The sequence below is a fragment of the Trichoplax adhaerens genome, genomic scaffold (assembly GCF_000150275.1).
Source record: "Trichoplax adhaerens TRIADscaffold_4 genomic scaffold, whole genome shotgun sequence".
In the NCBI taxonomy this organism is placed as follows: Eukaryota; Metazoa; Placozoa; class Uniplacotomia; order Trichoplacea; family Trichoplacidae; genus Trichoplax; species Trichoplax adhaerens.
In genome coordinates, this window is record NW_002060946.1 from 5,995,725 (window position 1) to 6,017,184 (window position 21,460).

General features: G+C 33.7%; 5 protein-coding genes across 5 annotated transcripts in view; 2 read left to right on the forward strand and 3 right to left on the reverse strand.

Annotated features, from left to right (window-relative positions):
* TRIADDRAFT_55881 (uncharacterized protein) overlaps positions 1-234 on the reverse strand; it is a gene marked incomplete at both ends in the record, with an annotated part of 4,016 nt that extends 3,782 nt beyond the window's left edge. The window contains one exon of the mRNA XM_002112111.1: positions 45-234. Within this exon, the coding sequence (XP_002112147.1) occupies positions 45-234 (190 nt within the window). The remainder of the gene's footprint in view (positions 1-44) is intronic.
* Positions 235-5,056: 4,822 nt separating this feature from the next.
* On the forward strand, positions 5,057-5,917 carry TRIADDRAFT_4556 (uncharacterized protein; the record flags this gene model as incomplete). Its single annotated transcript, XM_002111602.1, has 1 exon — positions 5,057-5,917. A coding segment is annotated over one exon (861 nt), but the record flags the coding sequence as incomplete, so codon positions are not given.
* A 1,359-nt stretch (positions 5,918-7,276) lies between these two features.
* TRIADDRAFT_63109 (expressed hypothetical protein) lies at positions 7,277-8,638 on the reverse strand. Its single transcript, XM_002112112.1, has 5 exons — positions 8,620-8,638; positions 8,272-8,374; positions 8,101-8,165; positions 7,805-7,873; positions 7,277-7,469 (listed from the first exon to the last, which is right to left on the reverse strand). The coding sequence occupies exons 2-5, from the start codon at positions 8,372-8,374 to the stop codon at positions 7,389-7,391; spliced, it is 318 nt and encodes a 105-aa protein (XP_002112148.1). The 5' UTR covers positions 8,620-8,638; the 3' UTR covers positions 7,277-7,388.
* Positions 8,639-12,708: 4,070 nt separating this feature from the next.
* On the forward strand, positions 12,709-14,692 carry TRIADDRAFT_63896 (uncharacterized protein; the record flags this gene model as incomplete). The annotated part of the gene is made up of 4 exons (XM_002111603.1): positions 12,709-12,777; positions 12,861-13,353; positions 13,556-13,647; positions 13,860-14,692. The coding sequence occupies 4 exons, from the start codon at positions 12,709-12,711 to the stop codon at positions 14,496-14,498; spliced, it is 1,293 nt and encodes a 430-aa protein (XP_002111639.1). The 3' UTR covers positions 14,499-14,692.
* A 1,209-nt stretch (positions 14,693-15,901) lies between these two features.
* Positions 15,902-20,268, reverse strand: TRIADDRAFT_50243 (uncharacterized protein; the record flags this gene model as incomplete). Its single annotated transcript, XM_002112113.1, has 15 exons — positions 15,902-15,996; positions 16,735-16,751; positions 16,876-16,979; positions 17,128-17,205; positions 17,301-17,387; positions 17,482-17,558; positions 17,632-17,704; positions 17,826-17,880; positions 17,974-18,025; positions 18,114-18,163; positions 18,281-18,339; positions 18,540-18,614; positions 18,825-18,891; positions 19,313-19,370; positions 20,202-20,268. The coding sequence occupies 15 exons, from the start codon at positions 20,266-20,268 to the stop codon at positions 15,902-15,904; spliced, it is 1,014 nt and encodes a 337-aa protein (XP_002112149.1).
* Between the last annotated feature and the right edge of the window lie 1,192 nt (positions 20,269-21,460).

Below are 21,460 nucleotides of genomic sequence, written 5' to 3' on the forward strand. Positions count from 1 at the left end.
CAGTATAGATATGATGATAATTCACCATTTCTAGTAGAACTTACGCCACGTGTCATCAATTCGTCTGGCCATACATTTATCTGCCACTTGAATGGGCTTTTCGAATCGTCTAGAACCGATATCATTGCTAAGATTGTCGTTGTTTTCTTTATTTTCTCCCCTTGATGTTGATCCATCGACGGAATTGCCTCCATCGTTTTCGTTAGTACTACTGGTAAGCGTTGTTTTCACCATGACTGTATAATCACACTGTGAACAACAGTTTGAGCACCGTCCGTATGAAAGAAAAGGCAATTTCTGAGTTCAAAACTACCGTAATCACTATAGCCCACTGGTGACTGTCACAGAAAGGCTAATATCTCTCGCTCTCTTCCTAACGCAATCAACAGCCTTGAATAGTTTTACCGTATTGTCAGACCAATAACGTTGAATTAGGGCATTCAACGTCAATTACTTTTGCACTAAACCAGTCGCCAATCTTGGATTTGGAAAAAAAATTTTTTTTCTATCTTCTCGCCTTTGACGGCCTATTTGTTTTACTTTGGGCTAAAATACAGTCAGAAAAGGAAGACAACACAGTACGGTACGGTAGGGTACGGTACCGTACCGTACAGAAGGAACAGAAGTTGCTTTTTCTTTTACAGTACAGTACAGTACATTTAGCAGTGAGCACGTGACTACACGTCACTCAGTTGCTGACAACGTACAGTACAGTCCTACAGTGAGTAAATCCCGGATTTACAGTATTTAGCAGTAGTACGGTACTGTACTCTATGCAATCCCATCTTTCAGCTTTCCCTAATAAATCACTAGCAATTCAACATGTCCATCCTGCTTTGCAATTGCAGTGCACCGCAGCATTTCTCAAATATCTTTCGCCGTGCTAGATAGTGTTGATGCTAGAACTGATTAATAAGTAGAAACTGTACTCCGATTATACTATACTCGTTCGTGAAGACAGTACTGTACTTTGCAGAATTTAGCAGTAGTACAGTTACTGTGCTCTATGCAATCCCATCTTTCAGGTTTCCCTAATAAAAACACTAGCAATTCTGCTTTGCAATTGCAGTCCACCGCAGCATTTCTCAAATATCTTTCGCCGTGCTAGATAGTGTTGATGCTAGAACTGATTAATAAGTAGAAACTGTACTCCGATTATACTATACTCGTTCGTGAAGACAGTACAGTACTGTGCTCTTTGCAATCCCATCTTTCAGGTTTCCCTAATAAAAACACTATCAATTCAACATGTCAATTCTGCTGTGCAATTGCAGTGCACCGCAGCATTTCTCAAATATCTTTCGCCGTGCTAGATAGTGTTGATGCTAGAACTGATTAATAAGTAGAAACTGTACTCCGATTATACTATACTCGCTCGTGAATACTTTGCGTGCTATACTTGAACCTTTAACGTGCAATTTATATATATGTTATACTGTACACCAATCACCACTGGCTCACAGTATTATCCTTGATTTATAGCATTTTTTACTGAAGCTTCACTACAGGATCTGAGACATCGAATGCACATTATACAGTATGATTGAATGAGTCTACTGTGATGGAGCACTTTTAGCGAAAAACTTCTCTCAAAGATGAAAAAAAGTTAGACTAATTATCCAAAAGTCTTCTTTCTCTGCTTACAGAATAATAAGTGGGTAAAAATTAACCGACAGACAGCCCATGAAATATTTTATATTTTTTATTTTATCGCACCATGACAAGTACGACTGGTCAATTAATAAAATTATTACTAAATTGTTTTTTTGAAAGGCGAGTAGCTGGAGATAATATAACTGGCTAGAAGAACCGTTCGAAATATGTCAATTTTCAATACCGGAGTCAGGAATTATCCTATAAATTTCTTACAGTTTAGGCGCACTTTCGTCATAATGAAACGGTACTATTTTAATAATAGTAATAATCATACAGATTTTAAAGAGATCGTATCATTGAAAGCATCATTTTCCGTTACAGCGGCACACCACGATGTATTAATAAGAAGCACGGGAAAAATAACTTTATACCGAAATACTAGAGAAAATGAGAGTCTGATGGTAACTATAAATACAACAAACAAATGACACATTGGGAAGAAACTTCTAGCTGAAAAGAAGAAATTATGCCATACCAATACAAAAATAATTTAGTGCAGATAACTTATGGCATTTTTAAGAGCTAAAAGCTATAATAAGAGCGATTATTTTGAGAACGTCAAGCAGAGTTTGGTACAGTATCGAAATACTTCGAATTCCCTCGACGATATGCAGCATTTTCGTAAACATTTGCTGGTATTACCGTATTTATTCTTAGTTAACAAATTTAGAAATACATGATATTAAATTTTATAACCCTGTAAGACCGAGGTAGATTCTAATGAGTGTCCTAGAACCTACAACATTTGAATGATAGTAGTTTGGCCTCGGTAATACAATAAGGAAATCATAAATTACTCGTATATAATATTTTTCTCGCAAATCAAAATACTGTGTTACACAAAATGGCCACTTTTTCATTTTTGAAATGACGTAAATCATAACCAATATTTAGCAAAATATAGTACAGTAAATAAAATCTGACGTTAAAAAAATAATAATGACGGATTTCTTATAAAAATGTACACCGTCAGAATATAAGTACAGTAATCAATTTTGAATCATGTCAGATAAAGGCTGTGTAGGTAAGATCATCTGGTAATATTAACCGTTAATATTATACGTACACAGTACAAGGGAGAATTAGAACTACTCCCAACACCATCTTAAGTAACTTATGTATCTCTAAGTAGTTTTTCAACATTTGCATGTGCGGTATATTAAATTATTACTATGTATGTAATCTATGATAGATCTCTACAGCAATTTTATACTTTATTCTATGTGGCAGCTACAAGAAGAAGCTTCTTGCTGCTAAAATACTTTAGTCATTTATGCACAATTTAGAGCCCGGTTAAGGGAATCGTTTAGTTACTGCGTGTTTACTATTTAACAAACAAGATCAAAATCAAATATTTGCCATTATACACATTAAATTTTTTGCCATATTACATGTTAATATATATAAATGACCTAAGGATACTTTTATAAATTGATTTTTATATTTACTACAATATTAGTCAAGTATTATTGAAGGAGTGGTCAATATTTATAGCTTTTATCTTGAATTCATAGATGCTTTTTATACCATTTTACAACCATTATATTTACATAATATTTGATACCGTATCTGTTACTCAATTAGCCATCAATATACAATAGGATTACAAGAATGTATTTATTAAGCCAGATGTATTATCCAAAGAATCAAGATTAATATTTCCTGTTCGGTTAAGATATTTAAATTGTGGAATAAAATTTATAGATTATCCTATCTAGAAGAGGCATAGAAAACAAGAGGGACTATTGTTACTCTCTGTAATCTAAATCATCATCTGATTTTCTTATTACACTTCTTTGCCTACACGTAGATTATATCTTCATGTATCCGTTTTAAAAAGCGATAATACTAATTGTGGACTCGTGCACAGAGTAATCGACAATAGATACTGACTACTTTGTTATAATGTTATGAAAGATCTTACTCCCACTTTTGATCGCGGTTGTCGTCGATATATCATTCTGTTTATAAAGCTATACTAGGATGATTATGTTGGACTACTTTACGGATTTGGTCAGGTAATTCTTCATGAATAAACTACATTAGTTAGTCAAGTTTATCTCTAAATAATTTAATTAATTAATCATTTAACACTGCCAAAGTTCACAAATTGATAATGCTTATTGATAGGTGGATTATTTTTGAATATCGTTACACTGTCGCGTTAGATCCGTGTATCAGAACAGTGCAAGTCTATTTAGACAACAATAATCTATTAAATATATGTTGATGCTTACCGAGAAGAGTTTCTTAAATTAGCTATTGATAATTTTTTTCAATGAATAGTTGTTTAATTTTTATTCTTTCTTCCATTAAGTTGTGATCGATCCAAAACACCATCTGTATCCATAACTTTAACAGTAATGCGTTTTAAATCACTCATATTATAACTCTATGAATTCGGTTTATCGTTGTGTTGATGCACAATTACTCAGCATGTGGCAATAACAAAGCGCATTGTTTATAGATGATCTATGTATACATATACGCGTATATTGCATTAGTCTGCATGAGGTCGACGTAGACGTATAATGAAATATAGCTTGCGATGTGCAAGCTATAGAATTGATCGTTGTAATCATCGCGATTTTCAATTAACTCCTAGAATTTTATATGGGATTATAAACTGGTCCAGAAATAGTATAACCCAGACGTTATCGTTCAAGCTCCGTAAACTTGTCAGTCATAGATATTTGATGATTTTCGTACTCAAACATTGCGGCGTGCTATAGAATGAGCCCATAACGAACACTTTAAGAATCAAATTTTAGCTAAAATTAAATAAAGAACCCTTCTGTTTACAGTCCCTTCAAATTTGTAAGTAAAAACTGATTATCATTTTTTTTAACGAAGAACTAATTAAGTGGTAACACTTGCATTTAAGAAATCATAGCCTAGTATAAAACTTGCTTCTCTAAACAAGCTACTGTATAGTATTAATTAGGATGAAATGAATCATGTCACTTTTCAATGATTTCCATGTTATACTGGTATGACGCTCCTCATTAATGACCAGAAACGAAGAGATAATCAGTTTTAAAAACTGACCGTTATGTGCATACATGTAAAGAGATCTGTGTATCATGTACATATCTATATCGATAATTTAGGCGTTAATTACAGTTGGATGTTAGCAGAATGACTACACTGGTCTCAAAAGTGATTTTTTTATATTCACGCAGGTATTTGAACCAAACAAGACAGTATCGATCAACATCCTAATCTACGATCTGAATCACTTTATTAAAGTTTGTACTTGACAGAAATACAATCATACCATATAATCATGGAGAATAATATAACTTCCATTGGTGATTTCAGAAATTATACCATATCTAATGAGAGCACACCAACTGTACAAATTTTTTCATTTGGTATCAAAAACACAGCATTGATTGTAATTATTATTACAATGTACACCCTGGTTTTTATTCCTGGATTAATTGGTAATCTTTGCTTCTGCACAGTTGTTTTAGCTCGTAAGAAGGTTCGAACTGTAACTAACGTCTTGCTGTTTAACTTAGCTATTGCAGACTTGATTATTTTGTGTGTTAATTTGCCATTTACGGTTGTTGTTACTATAACTCACTTGTATCCATTCGGTTTAGTCATGTGTAAATTGCAAACTTTTTCACAAACTCTGTCAGTATTAGCAGAATCATTTACTATAGTTGCTATCAGTTATGATCGATATCGGGCAATTGTGTATCCGTTAAAATCAAAGTTATCAATTAAGGCTGCAATGATAATTATAGCGTGTTCTTGGATAGCAGCAGGACCGTTTGCGATCGTATTACTGCAATTTACAACTATTGTGCCTCTAGGTACGATGGGTGATTTCTGTCGTGAAGTCTGGTATAGTGATAGTAGTAGACGAATATTCACATTAATCATGTTTTCATCGTGTCTAATTGCACCTCTCATTATTAGCATATACTTTTATACCAGTATATCTATGTCCTTAATAAAATCCAAGAAGCTATTCAGGCTTGACAGCAAATCAAAAAGTATATTGCGCAGAAGACGTATTGCAGCTATCAAATGCGGTGTTGTTATGGGACTGTATTTCGTTTGTTGGTTGCCTGCCTATCTTTTCGCAATCTTAACCGATTACGGTTTTAATATGATCGAAGATGAAACAACGTACTCAATGGTTTATGCTACCATTAACTGGATAGGCTATATTAATTCTTGCTGTAATCCAATTGTCTATAGCTTCTTCAATGATTCATACCGAAATGCATTGTATAGTGTTTGTGGATGCAGCAAAGGTGTAGTAAGGGATTCGTCATTACACGAAACTTCAACGTCAAGTATAAAAAGAAATAAGATTCATAAACGAAAAACAATTACCACCTATCAAGCATCTAAAGGTCACGCAGTAACATCGATACAATACCTAAATAGCAGCTAAAGTAAGTTTCGAAAGCTTTTGATATATTTGCCATAAGTTATGAAATAAAATTGTATATAAGTTAATTCAACAAGGCTTTTCACTTGATACCGGCTACTTTGCGCCAGATTAATTAGCTTTATTCAAAATGGATAATAATAACATTTGTAACAACTTTTTAATCAAAAAATTAAAATATTTTTAACCATAATCTCGAAACTTATGTTGTAACTGTTAAATAGCGAATGGATCTGCGTGAAATAAGTCTTCCAGTTGGAATTTTAGTATTATTACTGTAAGCAAATATAACACTTCGTATGATAGATGCTTCGATAATTATAATGAAATCATTTATCCTGCAATCTTTGAATATTTGCTTCATCTAATTGTACTAAAAGAATTCAAACGATAAAGCAAACTTTGTTACGGTAGTAGCACTAACTATTTACAATGAAGTTGCGTTGAGTAGGTTAGCTAATTTTAAGATAATAACTGGCATATATCAACAGCACTCACTATATTGAAATTATATAGTAGAATTATTTTCATTCACAGCCGTCTGCTGATCTACTATGATCTATATTCAATGCTGTAGAGAGAAATGTCGCGAAGAGTTATTGCAGCGGTTATCTAGTGTTACTGAAATAATTACCCACAAAAGAACTTAATATCACGTAATGCGTTTAGCTATAAAAAGTTCAGATTAAATGTTTTCAATGCAAAGTAGCTGGGTAATATGAAGCGATAACTTCAATTGACATATCATAAGAAATAGTGGTATTAGCTAACATCAAAGAACAGCGTGAGTGCATCTAGTATTAATTAATATATATTTAATAACATCATAATGTGTCCTACACAACAGCAATAAGAGTCGATTTAGAAAGGTGTCGTTATGACTCTCCTTCATGCCAAAATAATTTACAGTTATCACGATTATCTTAATTAGCAACTCATAATAGCAAAAATTAAATATGATCAGTTTATTACAAGGCAATAATTTATATTTATCAATTCTACGCAAATTTCCTATCCTAATTTATGCAGCTTTAATAATGTTATTGTACCAGAAACCATTGGCTTAGAAATAGCTAAATAATGTAGGCGTATATTCGCATACATTGAACGAATTGCATTCACTAACTCACGATTTATATGCCATTGAGACTCTTCCAGTTAAATTCAAAGCGAACAAATAAAGTAATGAGGTTACCACCGAAATACTGTAAAATATAATTCTATGTACAGTTCTTTGACTTAAAATTTAAGAGTTTACTGTTACAGAAATTAAGAATTGAAAGGAATTTATTTTCCTAAAAGCCATGCTTCTTTAACTACTTCATTTACCACTACCTCCCAAGCATGGAGGCGATTTTGTAATATGATGATTTGAATCTTCCCACTGCTGAGACGTTTTCGCCTATGTAAAGTAATTATAGAAAGTTATCCGACATTTGAGATGCTTTTGCGGACAGTGTCAATAGTTGAAATAATACTGTATCATATTGTACAAGGTCTATACTAAAGTACTGTCCGAAAATGAGTGTTCAATCAATCCTTTGTTAAACTTACATCTTGAACGTAGTTACAGTATTAACTGTCCCCAGACTATCAACCAAATTACCGTATAGTAACAACGCACAGGTAGGTGTGCGGGAATTAGCTAGCTATAACTAAAATACATCCCTGTACATTTCAATGAATAGTCGTCAACAAGTGAACCCTATCTTTACTCGGTAAATATAGAAGGAATACCTGAATACTTAGAGCATGAACCGATCCACTTAATTCCTCAGCCAAGAGTTCGTTAACCATTCGATGTCTCTATACCGATGAAGTATAACATAACGTTAATAACGTCTCATTTCTTACTTTCCAATATTACAAGGTAAACATTGAAGTGATTCGGTAATAAGAATGCTCTTTGATTAAGCGCTATTTTTTAATGCTGTATCGTCTGTCAGTGACAGTAGCTGCAAACATCTCTGCGTAGCACGATTAACCCATGAGCAATACCAGATTTCAACGAATCTAATTTATTTATCGTGTACCTGGAGTAATGATTTGCCATTAAATAAATCGGAAACAATAATGACTTTGAAATGGGTTTCCGAGCCTAGAATAAGCACAATCGATTAATTTCAAATTCAGCACTGGACATTAATGGGATATATACGCGTATATCATATTAACTTAACATAAGTACTGAATGAACGGAATACCTTTGGGCACATTATGCATATTACTCTCGTTTATTACGTCTAGATGAATCGGTTTCAAACGCTCGCTTAATTTATTGTGAATGCTTGTTTCTGTCAAACCCATCTATATAGAGAGATATAAATACATACAGAAAAGGTTCAAGATATATAAACCTGTCTTGTCAAAAGCAGTGGGCTAGCTAACAATCATCGTTAACATACTGTTCATGTTTTCTACTTTTTCAATCAATCAAGTACAGTAAATTGCATATACAGTACTGTACAATTAATTAATTTAGTGCTGAACTGTATGATATATAGTGTAGACGTATGCAGAAATTTTAGTAACATCAGTTAAAATAAGCTCACATTACAAATAGAACGTGTTAATCTTTCTGGAGCTTGGCCAATGTTTGCTTTTGCTAGACGTTGAAATCCTCCGAGTAGTATGGAAGACATTGATTTACTGCACTACCTAAGAGGAGAAGAAGAATTACGAGTATTGTACTATACTCTGTACTGTTATTAGTTAGGGATGACGTACTACAGTATATTGTACTGTACTATACAGTGCTTTACTGATGGCGAAGTACTGTAGACTTGACGTGTACCGGACCAGACCGTAATCTACTGTATAATGTATATTCGCGTATTTCAGCGCTTTCAGTAACTCAGCCATTGCTCTAGTCCTACTGTACTGTAGACTACTGTACAGTACTGTAAATGTACAGTACAATGCACAGTAGTAGAAAAAAAATACATGGACTGGAAACTCTCCTCGGACGGATGGACCTTACATACCAGATAAGGCCGAAATGTAGAAAAATAGTTACTCAGTATAGATCTTCGGTTTCTATTTACGAAATCTCTCTTATCAATTTGAATAACATTCATGATCTAAATCGACTACTTTTAAGCAGAGTTTAGTAACAGGTAATGGAATGCAATGTAATATTACTGAATTGAAAAAAATCAGTCAGTTCAGAATCGACTATCTGCATATTAAAGTAGTGTCATAATGAAGTGTTTGACACAATTTATTGATCAAATAAGGCCCAATATCTGTCCGTCCAAAGGAGTTTCCGGTCCAGGTATTTTTCTAGTAGTCCATGCTCTAGTGTACTGTACTGTAGTGTACTGTATAGTACAGTATGTACAGTACACTGCGACTAGGCCAGACCATGAAAACCTTTAACACCGGGATCATTATTACTGTACACTGTACAGTAATACTGTACTGTACAGTATACAACTGTAAGACCACGTAGCGAGTCCTGCGAAATGATTGAAAGTTGTTCAGCTCGAGTGTTGCCTTAAATTACGTCTTTCAATTTTGAAGAAATGTAGTTTAAATTTGGCTCCAATTCCATGCAGGCAGATCAGTACGACGTTGAGCAATTGGCTCTTAATATTTTTATTACTTTATATCGCAGTATTGAATAGTTGTATTTCTTTCAAGTTTCTAATATAAACTATCAGTTGCTGTTACATGTCGGTCGCTGCAACCGTCGTACTGTACAATTCACGTCGTAATACCGTGCCATTATACTGTACTGTACAGTACTGTAATACTGCACAGTACAGTACACTGTACAGTACAGTACAGTGTACGGTACAGTATTGATTGATTGAAAATTGAATATACCGTACTGTACTGTACAGAAATTTCGGACTGCGACGTCACTGATACCAATCATTGTTGTACTGTACACTGTACTGTACAGTACTGTACAGTACAATACCATGGACCAGTAAATTACATCTACAGTACAGTCCGGAACGGAACGGTACAGGACAGGTACTGTACAGTGCATTACTGTACTGTATTGTACTGTAGTTTTTACGCCACGCAAATTCCATACATAACATGATCAGAATTAATAATAATTAGCATTTACTGTACTGTACTGTACTGTACAAGTGCAGTACGTACTGTACAGTACTGTACTGTATACTGTACTATACGTACCGTACAGTACAGTACAGTGTACAGTATAGTACTGTACTGTATTGTTGTAGTGTACAGTACAGTACTGTAAAGTCCAATACAAAAGAATAATGTACAGTACTGTACTGTATGCGGATTTACAGTACTGGACTGTGCACCTGTCGATAGTTAGTACTGTACACTGTACACTGCACGAAACCGTTAAGCTAGGTTAAGCTGGCCGGTGGATCACTATTCAATTTATTTACCTCAGGCTTACTCTACTGTAGAGATAAATCTAAAATTTGATAGTTCGGGAAAACTTGCTAATTTTATCTATACTTGTTATCTTTATGCCCGGCAAACAGTACTTGGAATTGGTGTTGATCAACTTGATTTGCGCGAACATTTCAGTGCCTTCGGAAATTTTCAAGTATAGCAAGGTACGTGCTCTTATCACATTGCAAAGACTGTAAATTTAGAAAGTAGACATTAGCATCAGTGTACAGTATTACTACATACTACGCGGTATTCGACGAGCGTAGTCGAGCATGATTGAAATTTTGAACACGGGGAAAGGTTAGTTAACTTAATTAGATTGTGTACAAATATTATGACAGTTTGTGAGAGGAATTAAACACCTACTATATTAACATCGCATTTTTATTTTTACACCTTCTGTTACGTTTCATGAAACTTACAACTTTAATGGTTGAGTTATTGCTATTTACAACACCTGCATATAGGATAAGCTATAAGTTGAACATGCATAGTGTGGTATTCACTGCTCAGCTCGTTGACTTGCCAGTTTATCTTGACTATTTTATTAAGCAGTGTACCGTACCGTACGTTCCTATTAATTATGATCATTGTCGCATAGCTCTTCACTTATCGTGACTTGTATTAAATGCAATTTGTGACCAATGAGTGCACACTATACGCCAGTGTGCAAGCTGGCGATTATTTCATATCAATTTTAAGTTCAATTAAATTGGAATGGCACGTCATCTTCTCCCCAGGGTAACTAAAGTATTTTTCTAGATACTGTACTTTCGGCTTTTAGATCTGAATCATTTGACCAGGTTCTATTTCCCGCTTGTTGAGATTTTCGAGAGTCATTCCAACACACTTACGATAGATAATGTCGCAACCATTTCAAATACGCACCATTGTACGTACATTGTACTGTACGGTACATACAGTACTGTAGATCTGATCAACCTAATATACTGTACTGTATACTGTACGCTTAGCTGTTTAAGCAATTTATCTCTGATATGGCATTGTGCCATACAGTACAGTACATGAAATTAAGGAATTGGTAAACAGCTTTCGATCGTAACATTCACTTTAACGAGGCTCATTTCGACCAGTGTAATAATTATAATAATTTATAGATAGAACATACATTGTATGTATAGAAGAATGCAAAACAGTACGGTCTACAAATAGCAAGAATGTTATTTTTGATGTTGCTATCGATCTTTGTTATCAGTTCAACGCAAGCGCTGACTGGAATTTTTTCTCCAATTCGTTAAATATTGTGTCAGCTTCACCAGTTCTGCTGGTGAAATCTTATCAATACATTGTAGTGTAGTAACCAGTTTTGAATTTTATCATCACTGCTATCAAGTGTAAATTTTTGTTTATTGACGCCATTTCTGGATAGAATCAAAGTATGAACCCTACAGCCAATCGATTTTTGAAGTCCGGACATCATTATTATTATTATTTATTTTTATGATGAATGTGTCGGATGTAAGCGCTTATGGCTAGGAATGACTTTCTACTGCTGAAAAAAAAGGATACTGTCCATGAGTTAGTGTTGTGGCTTGACACCATACTATAGTCACTTGTAGAATGTCGAGTTCAGCGCGTTGAAGACTTGATGGTAGTGTAAAATGCGTACAGTACTGTACACAAGAGTACTACGGTGTGTGCTTACTGTTCTATGCTGTTCAGTGTCATACAGTAGCTGTAAATAGCGGAGGAAAGAAGATAGAATAGAAAGAATGTGTAACGATCAAAGCCCATTGTATTTGCTTGGCATTTGCAAATGCCAAACATTTTTGGTCTTTGTACTGTTTATACATGATACAATGTATGGAAGGGCGCTTCTGATCCACTTCGTTTTTTGTCATGCTTAATGACGTAATACAGTCTTTATTGACACAGTGTTGTCTACCATGATGCTGTACAGTACCATACGTACAGTACTGTACTCTACTGTATGTACTGTAGTGGAGTGTACTGTACTGTACAGTACAGTATGCAAATTCCGATGGACTGTACTGTACAGTATACAGTCCTTTATACTGTAAGGTACAGCAGTACCATACTGTTCCTGGACAGTCTCCAAGTTCGCTGTCAATAAGAAGGAATGTCCAATCGAGTTGAAATTCAAATCCAATTTTTTTCACTCCTATGCGGCGGCAATGTGCTGTTCTTTCCAAGCAAACGAAATGCTAAATTTTGACTCTATGCTGCTTATTTGGTATCTTCAGATCGCTTTAAAATAAAAAAAGCTGAAAATGGAAGCGAATTACGAGTATGAAGTTCCTGGTCTTTCCGATGCATTGACTGAATATAGCATTGAAATGGTAGGAAAGTTATTGAATTTGTTCAGGATAGTGTTCAAGCGATGAAATCATTTTTTTCAACTATAAATTAATTCTATTTTCAGGAACAAAATGAAAAGTCACCGACCGTTACTGACCTTAAAGAAAGAATGCTATTATTGGAAGCAGAGAATAGATCATTAAAACAAAGAAATGAAGAATTAATGAAACGTACAGTTGAATATTCCGAGATGAAAAGACAACATGAATCCTTAACAAATGACAATCAAAGACTCAAACATGCCTTAGTCCAAGCAAACCGTGAAATTAAAGCCTTAGAGCAGAAATTAATGGAATCTGAAGCTTGTACTCAAGGACTTCTCTTTGAAAGAAGTGAAATTGCTAGTTGCCAATCTATTATTAGTGAATTAAGGAACGAAATTGAAGAATTACTAACCGAGATAGCAAGCATGCAGCAAGATTTCTCCATGTATTACTTGGATTTTAAAACTTTGGCAAATCAAAATAAGCGTTTAATTATTCAACTTCAAGAATCCTTACACAAAGCAAGGAAACAGAATTTAAAACTTGTTTCCGTCTTGGATTCAAGAGGCCAAGGTAAGCTTAGTGATATAGCGGCAGTACTGTCACCAAGACAATCAGTTGACAGCCGAACATAGATTTTAGCACATCCTAATCAAATAGACTTACTATTCATACTACAGCGTACTACTATACTAGTAGCATAAGTACTAAGACAAAATGGTAAGTTAAATATTATTAATGTATCGCTATTTTTATTACAATCAATAATTAATAGTTGCTAATACCGATCCGAGGATTGCAAATACAATTGCAGAAAGCCAAGATACTGAGAACCTTAGAAAGCAAAATTTAAGACTTCAGACTGAGGTATGTAAGATAAATATTATATCATTGCAGACATCTAGTTAACACAATCATATTTACGGAGACTCTGAATGCCATCCGCAATAGTAAAGTTCAGCATTACTATGCTATCAATATTATTCAAATAGCTTATTTATTGTGCATATTAAGATCTTGAATACATGCGAAATTGTTGCATCTGAGGTTAATTAATGGAATTGTTATGATCAACTTAGGTCAACTTCTTCAAAAATGAAGCGAAAGATCACGAGATTAAAAATAGAAAATTACACTCACGATTATTAGACAGCAACGCCAGATTAGTGCAAGTTAATAGTATATTAAAGCAATCGACTAGACTGCATAATTTTGAAAAACAACGTGAATCTCGTAGACCGATGGTCAATACTAATGAAACTAATGCTAATGCTAATGCTAATGCTAATGCTAATGCTAATGCTAATGAAATCATTCCAAAGAGCGAAGACTTACCAAAGCGAAATTCCTACTTAAGTTCGACTTCATATGGTTATCACAGTGCCGCTGACTCTGGTGAGGTTCGTTCACATGAACGGTTAAGTCAAGATTTACACTCCTTATACGAGCACAGTGGCTGCGATTTATCAGAAAGTAGTAATGAGGATTTTGGACATGTGCCTAGAGAATATATGCAATTATGTAACATAAATCGGAAAAGTAATGGAAGCAGTAACAACAGCGCTACCACAATGGTAGCTAGTCACCAGCCGAGGGATTATCTTAATCCCGCTAATCATTATTATACTCATCGTGAGGCGGTTTTGGCCGGAAACGAAAGCACATCTAGTAGTAGCACCATAGTGCAAGGAAGCTACAATCCTCACAGAACGTCTTAGTAAAATTATACCTTAGTGTACATTAGACTACTAATTTCCGTGGCAGGAGTTACCTGTACTCAGTTATTTATGTCAATTATTACTGAAGCCTAAATATTTTCAAATTGAAACAATTTATGTTATTACTATTTAGCCCTAATTAATACTACTGAAGTGGCAGTATTAGATATAGCAATGCTGACGCTAGGGTAGTTTCATAATTTATAAAAAGAGCAATGTTCTCTACGCTGATACTGATAATAACGGTTACAGAACTTTGCATTGATCTCGGCCTCAAAAAGTGAAATATTTGTAATGAAGATAAATAACTTAAAGTCGTGTAATACCATTTTAAATTACAGATTGAAAAACTATGTATGATATAGAAAATTCGATTTGAGATATCTATAATTGAAATTGGTAGCAAATTATTTCTGAGTAATAAGTGATGTATCGATCATGTTGTTAATTTATGATTCAGAGGCACAACCTTTACCTTTAAAAATAATATTACAGTCAAAACTTATCTTCTGATGTTACTCGTGTTAACGATCTGGTCGTCATTTGTACAATAAGATTAGTGTATCAAATCTGTTGCTATCCAGCAAAATACAGCATTCGAAATGGTACCTATACTGCTGGTGTGTTTGTAATTTTAATTGAATGTTTCTTGATTTCCCGCCTGATAGGTATTTGACAAGAGCATACAGTTTCTGCATGTGATTTTAATGACCTTTATTAAACACTTAAAAGAGCACCAAATTTCGATACACCGGTAAAGAGCAGAGATGCATTACCGGTAATTAATTGTAATTGTATATTGGATTACATAATGTATATATACAGTATACATATATATATAGTGATAAAATATTCTAAGCTTCGAAAAGATATTCTATATTCGAGAATATGTGTTGCCGTAAACATTACCTTATTGATAATGAATAAAAAATGTGCTTTATTACTTTTATTCTAAAGCCTTTTATGGATCTATTATATTAATTAACTATATTGTTAAAGATACTTGGAAGATGGCAAGATTCAGTATTCGAAGTACAGTACCCATAATAATATATAGTGGCATATATATATGTACATATATACATATAATAAATAAATCAGTTACCTTTGACTCCCTTGCGTAGTTATCTGGCAATCATGGCATGACTGTCGCCATTCCAAGACAGCTTACTTACAATAATTACATGATATGTATGTATACTCACCATTTGTGAAGTATGACTTACTGTATCTTTATAAGTTATGACATCAATTCGATGAAATTTCATAGATTAGTTGACAACAGGTATATTTGATGTATGTAATACAAGTTCATTTTCATACTATTAATACTCACACAATACTATACTGTATGCGATTTACATGCTGTCTAAATCTTAGGCAAGATATGTAAGCTAGTAACTTTAGAAGTTCCTTTTATGAGGTTCAACATATTCCATTTGAATGATATCGAAAATGTCCTCTTCGCAAGTAATCGGGATTGCTTCTCCATGTACACCTACGCATTACAGAAACGAAATAAATAAATATTTAAGTTTTATAATGGTAACGCATTAATATTCTTCACAATAGTTACAGTATTACACTATGTAGTAGCAACATGCAAAATACAAGATCAGGTAAGAATGTTTAATCAGTATTATTGCATACGCGTATATACAGTACATATATGTATTACAGACGACTACTACAGAAATGTACGTTTTGTCAAGTATGGTACAAACTGTAAACAACTACTACAAGTTACAAATTTACAGGTATGCATATGCTAGAAGTATTTTGAAACAAGTACCAACTAGCAAGCACAGTAATGGTAACTGTCAGCAGCGACATAGTGTTTACTTCTTACGACGCAGTTGTTCAATAAACTTACAGTATACGAGTATATCTGTTATGATAATAAAAAATCCGAATTTAGTCGATCCTAAGATTGACTAGCCCTTTAGTCAGTCCTAGGACTGTTTAGTTAATCTTAAGATTGACTAAATTCAGGTTATGACCATTGCTTATCTACGTCACGCAAACTACAGTATGAATACTAATAGCTAAAAGCAATGTCAAATTATAAGAGATAAGCTAAATTGCAGTTACATGACTCCAAAAATTATTCAATTAGTACTAGATGAAAGGTTGTAAATGAACAAATCGAATTGAGATGGTTTTATACAGTAACCTCTACATCTGAGAATCAAATAATTGGTAGTATCATACATTCGCTATAGATCATTACTAATACCTGTCGTTCCTATTGGTCTGCATTGGGTATAAGAGAAGCGGTAATGTAAAGGAGAAATGTTAGTATAATACACTTATTATAATTGCATGAGATAGGCACATAAACGCTACTATACTGTACATCTACTGTACATCAGTTTACCTTATGCAATATTCATTTAGGGTAAATCCTTTTTCTATTGCAGTTTGTCGCATCCGCTTATTGAAGAGATCACTACCGGTAAAGTAGAGCAATCCACACAGGTACTGATCATAGCAGAGTAACCTAAAATGAGATAGAGATTGTTTCAGATAAAGGTAGATGTATAATCTAATCGGATACAATTAAAATTTTATTCATGACTAGTAGAGTTCTATAGCTAAATATTATAGCGCGAAGATATCGCCATATTACGATTTCTATATCTAGCCTTATATCGATCCTTCTATGAATGTTATCAGGGTTATCGTTGTCAGGTAATCTGCAGACACCCTTTGCGGTAGAGCAATGCAAAATATTTGGAATTAAGAAAAAAACTTTGGTAGATTATATTTTACTGTATCAGAATCGATTAAAATCGAACAGACCATAAATTTTGTATTTCCTATAGAAATTGTATCTGTAATGACATGTGCATTTTCTAGCTTTTTAACGACTTGATGTAATAAAGATGCCTATTAGAAGAGAACTTAGTACTAATACATATACACTATACTACACAGACGCGACAATTAATTCGTGAACTTATACAGTATAAACGCTCTTCACCTTATTGCCGATTTTTTTATCAGAAGTATAGGAAGGATGAGATAGCAGGAAGTCAATGTCACCACTACTTTCAGCACCTGCAATTAAAAATGACGCGTCTGGTACCAATCCTGTCTGACGATTATTATAGTATGAATGCGGCCGTATTACCTCTTCGATAGCTCCCACATACTTCAACCGTGTATGCTGTATCGACAGAATGAATATTTTTCTTGATTATGGCCTACGTTAATGCAGGTAAAGATTCTTTAGTCACTTGACACAGAAGTACCGTATAGACTTGGAAGATACACAAAAAATATTTCAGCTAAATCTATGCTAGAATGATTCGATCAATACTGAACCTCGAATTCGGTAACCATTTTGCGAGGGATACGTTTCTCAAAATCATCGACATATCTAATTAGTAAAAACAAAAGAGCGATAAACGGTGTAGAAATTTATTTTACTAAATTTAGAATTACTACATTATATTGAAATTAAAAGTTGTACCGCAAGCCAATTTGCTGATGGTGATTTAAGAGGATTTGCTGTTTTCGCAAATCTACGTTGAAATAAGGGTAAAGTCATGGTTTACCGAATTTGAGGAGAAACTCTATTTTACGAAATGCTATTGAATTTAGTGTGTTAACCTTCGATGGATTTGATGCCTTTATCAAAAAACTTGCGTGCAGCAGCTGGCCTATGGATGATAACGATACTACAGTAAGTATTATTATCGTAGTATCTATAATGGCTAGAAAAAATCGCTGTGTAAATTCTATCTACGGTATTTTACTATTCATCTACTGGGCCATACCCAATGCCAGTTACCCGGGTCAATTCATTGATAGCTACAGTTGTATCATCAGCTCTTATCTACAGTATAAGTATATAAGCGATGCATAAATGTAAAGTTATTTTATTAAAGTTATTGAAAATATTTATTGAGTTACATTACCTATTACAGTGCTAGTTGTTTTATTCTGTAATGGCTTTATATCACTTTGGTTAATGTACTGTACAACTTCATTATGATTATTGTAACATATAGTACAATCATTTCAATCCATTATCACCTTATTAAGTTTTTTCAACGATCCAGTGTTGATAAATTCTTCAATTTTTTGAGCAATTTTCTCGCCAATACCTTCCTGAAATATTATCACAGTATTTACGATAAGAGCATATTACTGTATTCAATTAATTTTGAAAAGTACTGTTAGAATCGGGAACAGTGAATGATATGTATGTTTAGTATTACTTTACAAATGTTAACGTTTTGGATACATTAAAGAGTTGGGATTAAAAGATACTCATTACTATACATAAGTATTGCTTGATAATTTGCATTATGGCCATACCAATTTTTTGGCTTGTGCACCGCTAGTTATTCTTTGGGGATGCTTCGCAAGAACATTGGCGGCTTTCCTGATTTAAATTTATTGAAAGTGAATAACGAAAATTATTTATGTGATTATGGTTAGTACATACTTTCAGTCCACTTTAACGCTATTGAGTAGTGTTACAGTAGTACGGTCTTGCATGATATAGAGAACTACTGGAAGAGTCAAACTGATTCCGGTATTAACAATCACTTCTCTTATCGTAATCCACTATATAATATATATTTATAAATTTTCAATACAGCATCCATTGGATTGTAATGGATACATATGGGTAGATATTGCACTAATGTACAGTACATTTGAATTCTATTAACTTATTTATTACTTTAGGAGGATGATGAAAATAATTCAAGTAATGCAATTCGCTTAGGAAGCGTTCTTTGCGAGAATCCTGGTAATAACAAATGCAATATAATACGGTGTTCAAAGATGACAGTGCTTACCTGTAGGCGGAAAATTTATGCATTTGGCGATTAACATTTTTTTCATAGTCAGCTAATTCTATAATTATATAATAAAAATTTATAGAAACGTTGTAGTTCATTCATATATAAGATGATTGACTTTATCAACAAAATTATTAGACAGTGAATTACACCAATATTGTCTGGAATTGAAAACAGTTTATATTAATGTGTATTGCATTTGATAACCCTATTTTGAAATTTACGTAATGCGGTATTAATGACTCGCTGAATAAGTTGGTTTAAGTGGAGCAGACTAGTATGATCCATGTAAATAGTCATTGATTTAACGAAAAGGTAAGAGTTATTTACTACAGAATAGAGTCTATACTAATTACTGTACCGATTTGATCAACATGTATGACTCTACTAAAGGGTGCAGTCTAATATGGACAAGCTAAAAAAATTCTGGCATGATTAACTCGAGTACTAAGCATATGATCAAAGTAAAAAAGTTAACATCATTTGAACGAACTTGTTCATAAATCAACAACGATTATTCTACCGATCCATGTGCGTTTCCTATTTACTGTACTGCACCATAACATAACTTGAGAATGGAGTCCCTTTTTCAAGCTAACATTACAAATCTAATAGCCCTTTTTCCTTGATCGATGTACACTAAACATATCGATAGGCGTATAGCCATTTTCATTCCTTTACTTTAATCCATACAGTAATAGCAATCGATTGGCAATTCGATACCGGATGATATTTATACGTGTATCATTCATTTATCCAATACATTTCCTACCTTAACGTCAATTACTTTTACCGTAGTCTTTACTCAACTTTAAAACTACGAGTATAGGACGTATAGTCTCATACTCCTTGGTCATGTATCCTATTTCGTGTAAGTTAGTATTACCTATTAAGAAATCGCAAAATTCGGCATTAACATTATTTGTTGGAGCTTTCCTTTTGGCTGATGACATGTTGCAATTTCGTTGGTCTGTTTTACTTCACTCAACTACTATAGGAGCTGTTAGCTGCACGTCTTATAATGTTTCAATATTGCTCTATTAACAGTCTTATTGATTATTTCTGTTTATGACGTGATGACAGCTGATAGAAGCCGTAGGGTTTCGACTCAAAGCATCGGGAACAGTCCCTACTGTGTATATATACAGTCTACAGGATAAGAACTTGTCATGGCGTAGTCTTATTGATTCTAGATCATGTTAGAACATATCTATCACTTGAACAATACAATTTGAATGTGATGATTATTTATAGCAAGAGAATAACGTCGGAATAACTTAAGCAATTTGCCCCTCCTCCTGTTCTATTTTAAAATACACTCTACTAAATTTATCTGTTAATATCTACTTATAGATCGATAGATGGCATACTGAGTTATTTGATAGGATGTATATCGATTTACTATGATGATTATTTATAGCAAGAGAATAACGTCGGAACGACTTAAGCAATTTGCCCCTCCTCCTGTTCTATTTAAATACACTCCACTAAATTTATCTGTTAATATCTACTTATGGATAGATAGATGAGATACTGGGTTATTTGATAGGATATCTATCTATTTACTATGATGATTATTTATAGCAAGAGAATAATGTCGGAACGACTTAATCCTTTTGCCCCTCCTCCTGCTCTATTTTAAAATACACTCCACTAAATGTATCTGTTCATATCTACAGCACTTATCGATAGATAGATGAGATACTGTGTTATTTGATAGGATATATATCTATTTACTAAGAAGCGAATCACTAGTTTTATCACTTTTATGTAGAGAGCAAAAATCAATCAATCCGTACAGTAGTAAATAAGCTGAACTAGATAGCATTGTAGCGGATACAGTAAAGAACACCAGTGTAGCTGGCAAGGAATACAATACTACATTCTAATCTGATACTGGTCAGTAGAGTATGGTACAAGGGGGAAAATAAGTTACTGTCATGGACTACTAGGAGTAATTGAGTAATCCATGGCAGGCCCTTCGATTAAGTATGCTGGTTTATTAGTCTATGGTAATGTACAGAGGGATTATTTGGATTCTTTTCGATGGCAAGATTGTGGTGAAAATACAGTATAAGAATAGAATTTATCGAAATTGCCTCGTAAAACATCTACACCGACATTGCACCCAGTTTAGGCTTAATT

What these genes read in the sequence shown, in the direction of transcription:
- TRIADDRAFT_63109 (XM_002112112.1), bottom strand. Translation starts at nt 8,374, where the DNA reads ATGGGTTTGACAGAAACAAGCATTCACAATAAATTAAGCGAGCGTTTG. An exon ending in ATGGCAAATCATTACTCCAG is followed by an intron (nt 7,874 to 8,100) that starts GTACACGATAAA and finishes TCATCGGTATAG; the next exon opens with AGACATCGAATGGTTAACGA. An exon ending in TTCATGCTCTAAGTATTCAG is followed by an intron (nt 7,470 to 7,804) that starts GTATTCCTTCTA and finishes TACTTTACATAG; the next exon opens with GCGAAAACGTCTCAGCAGTG.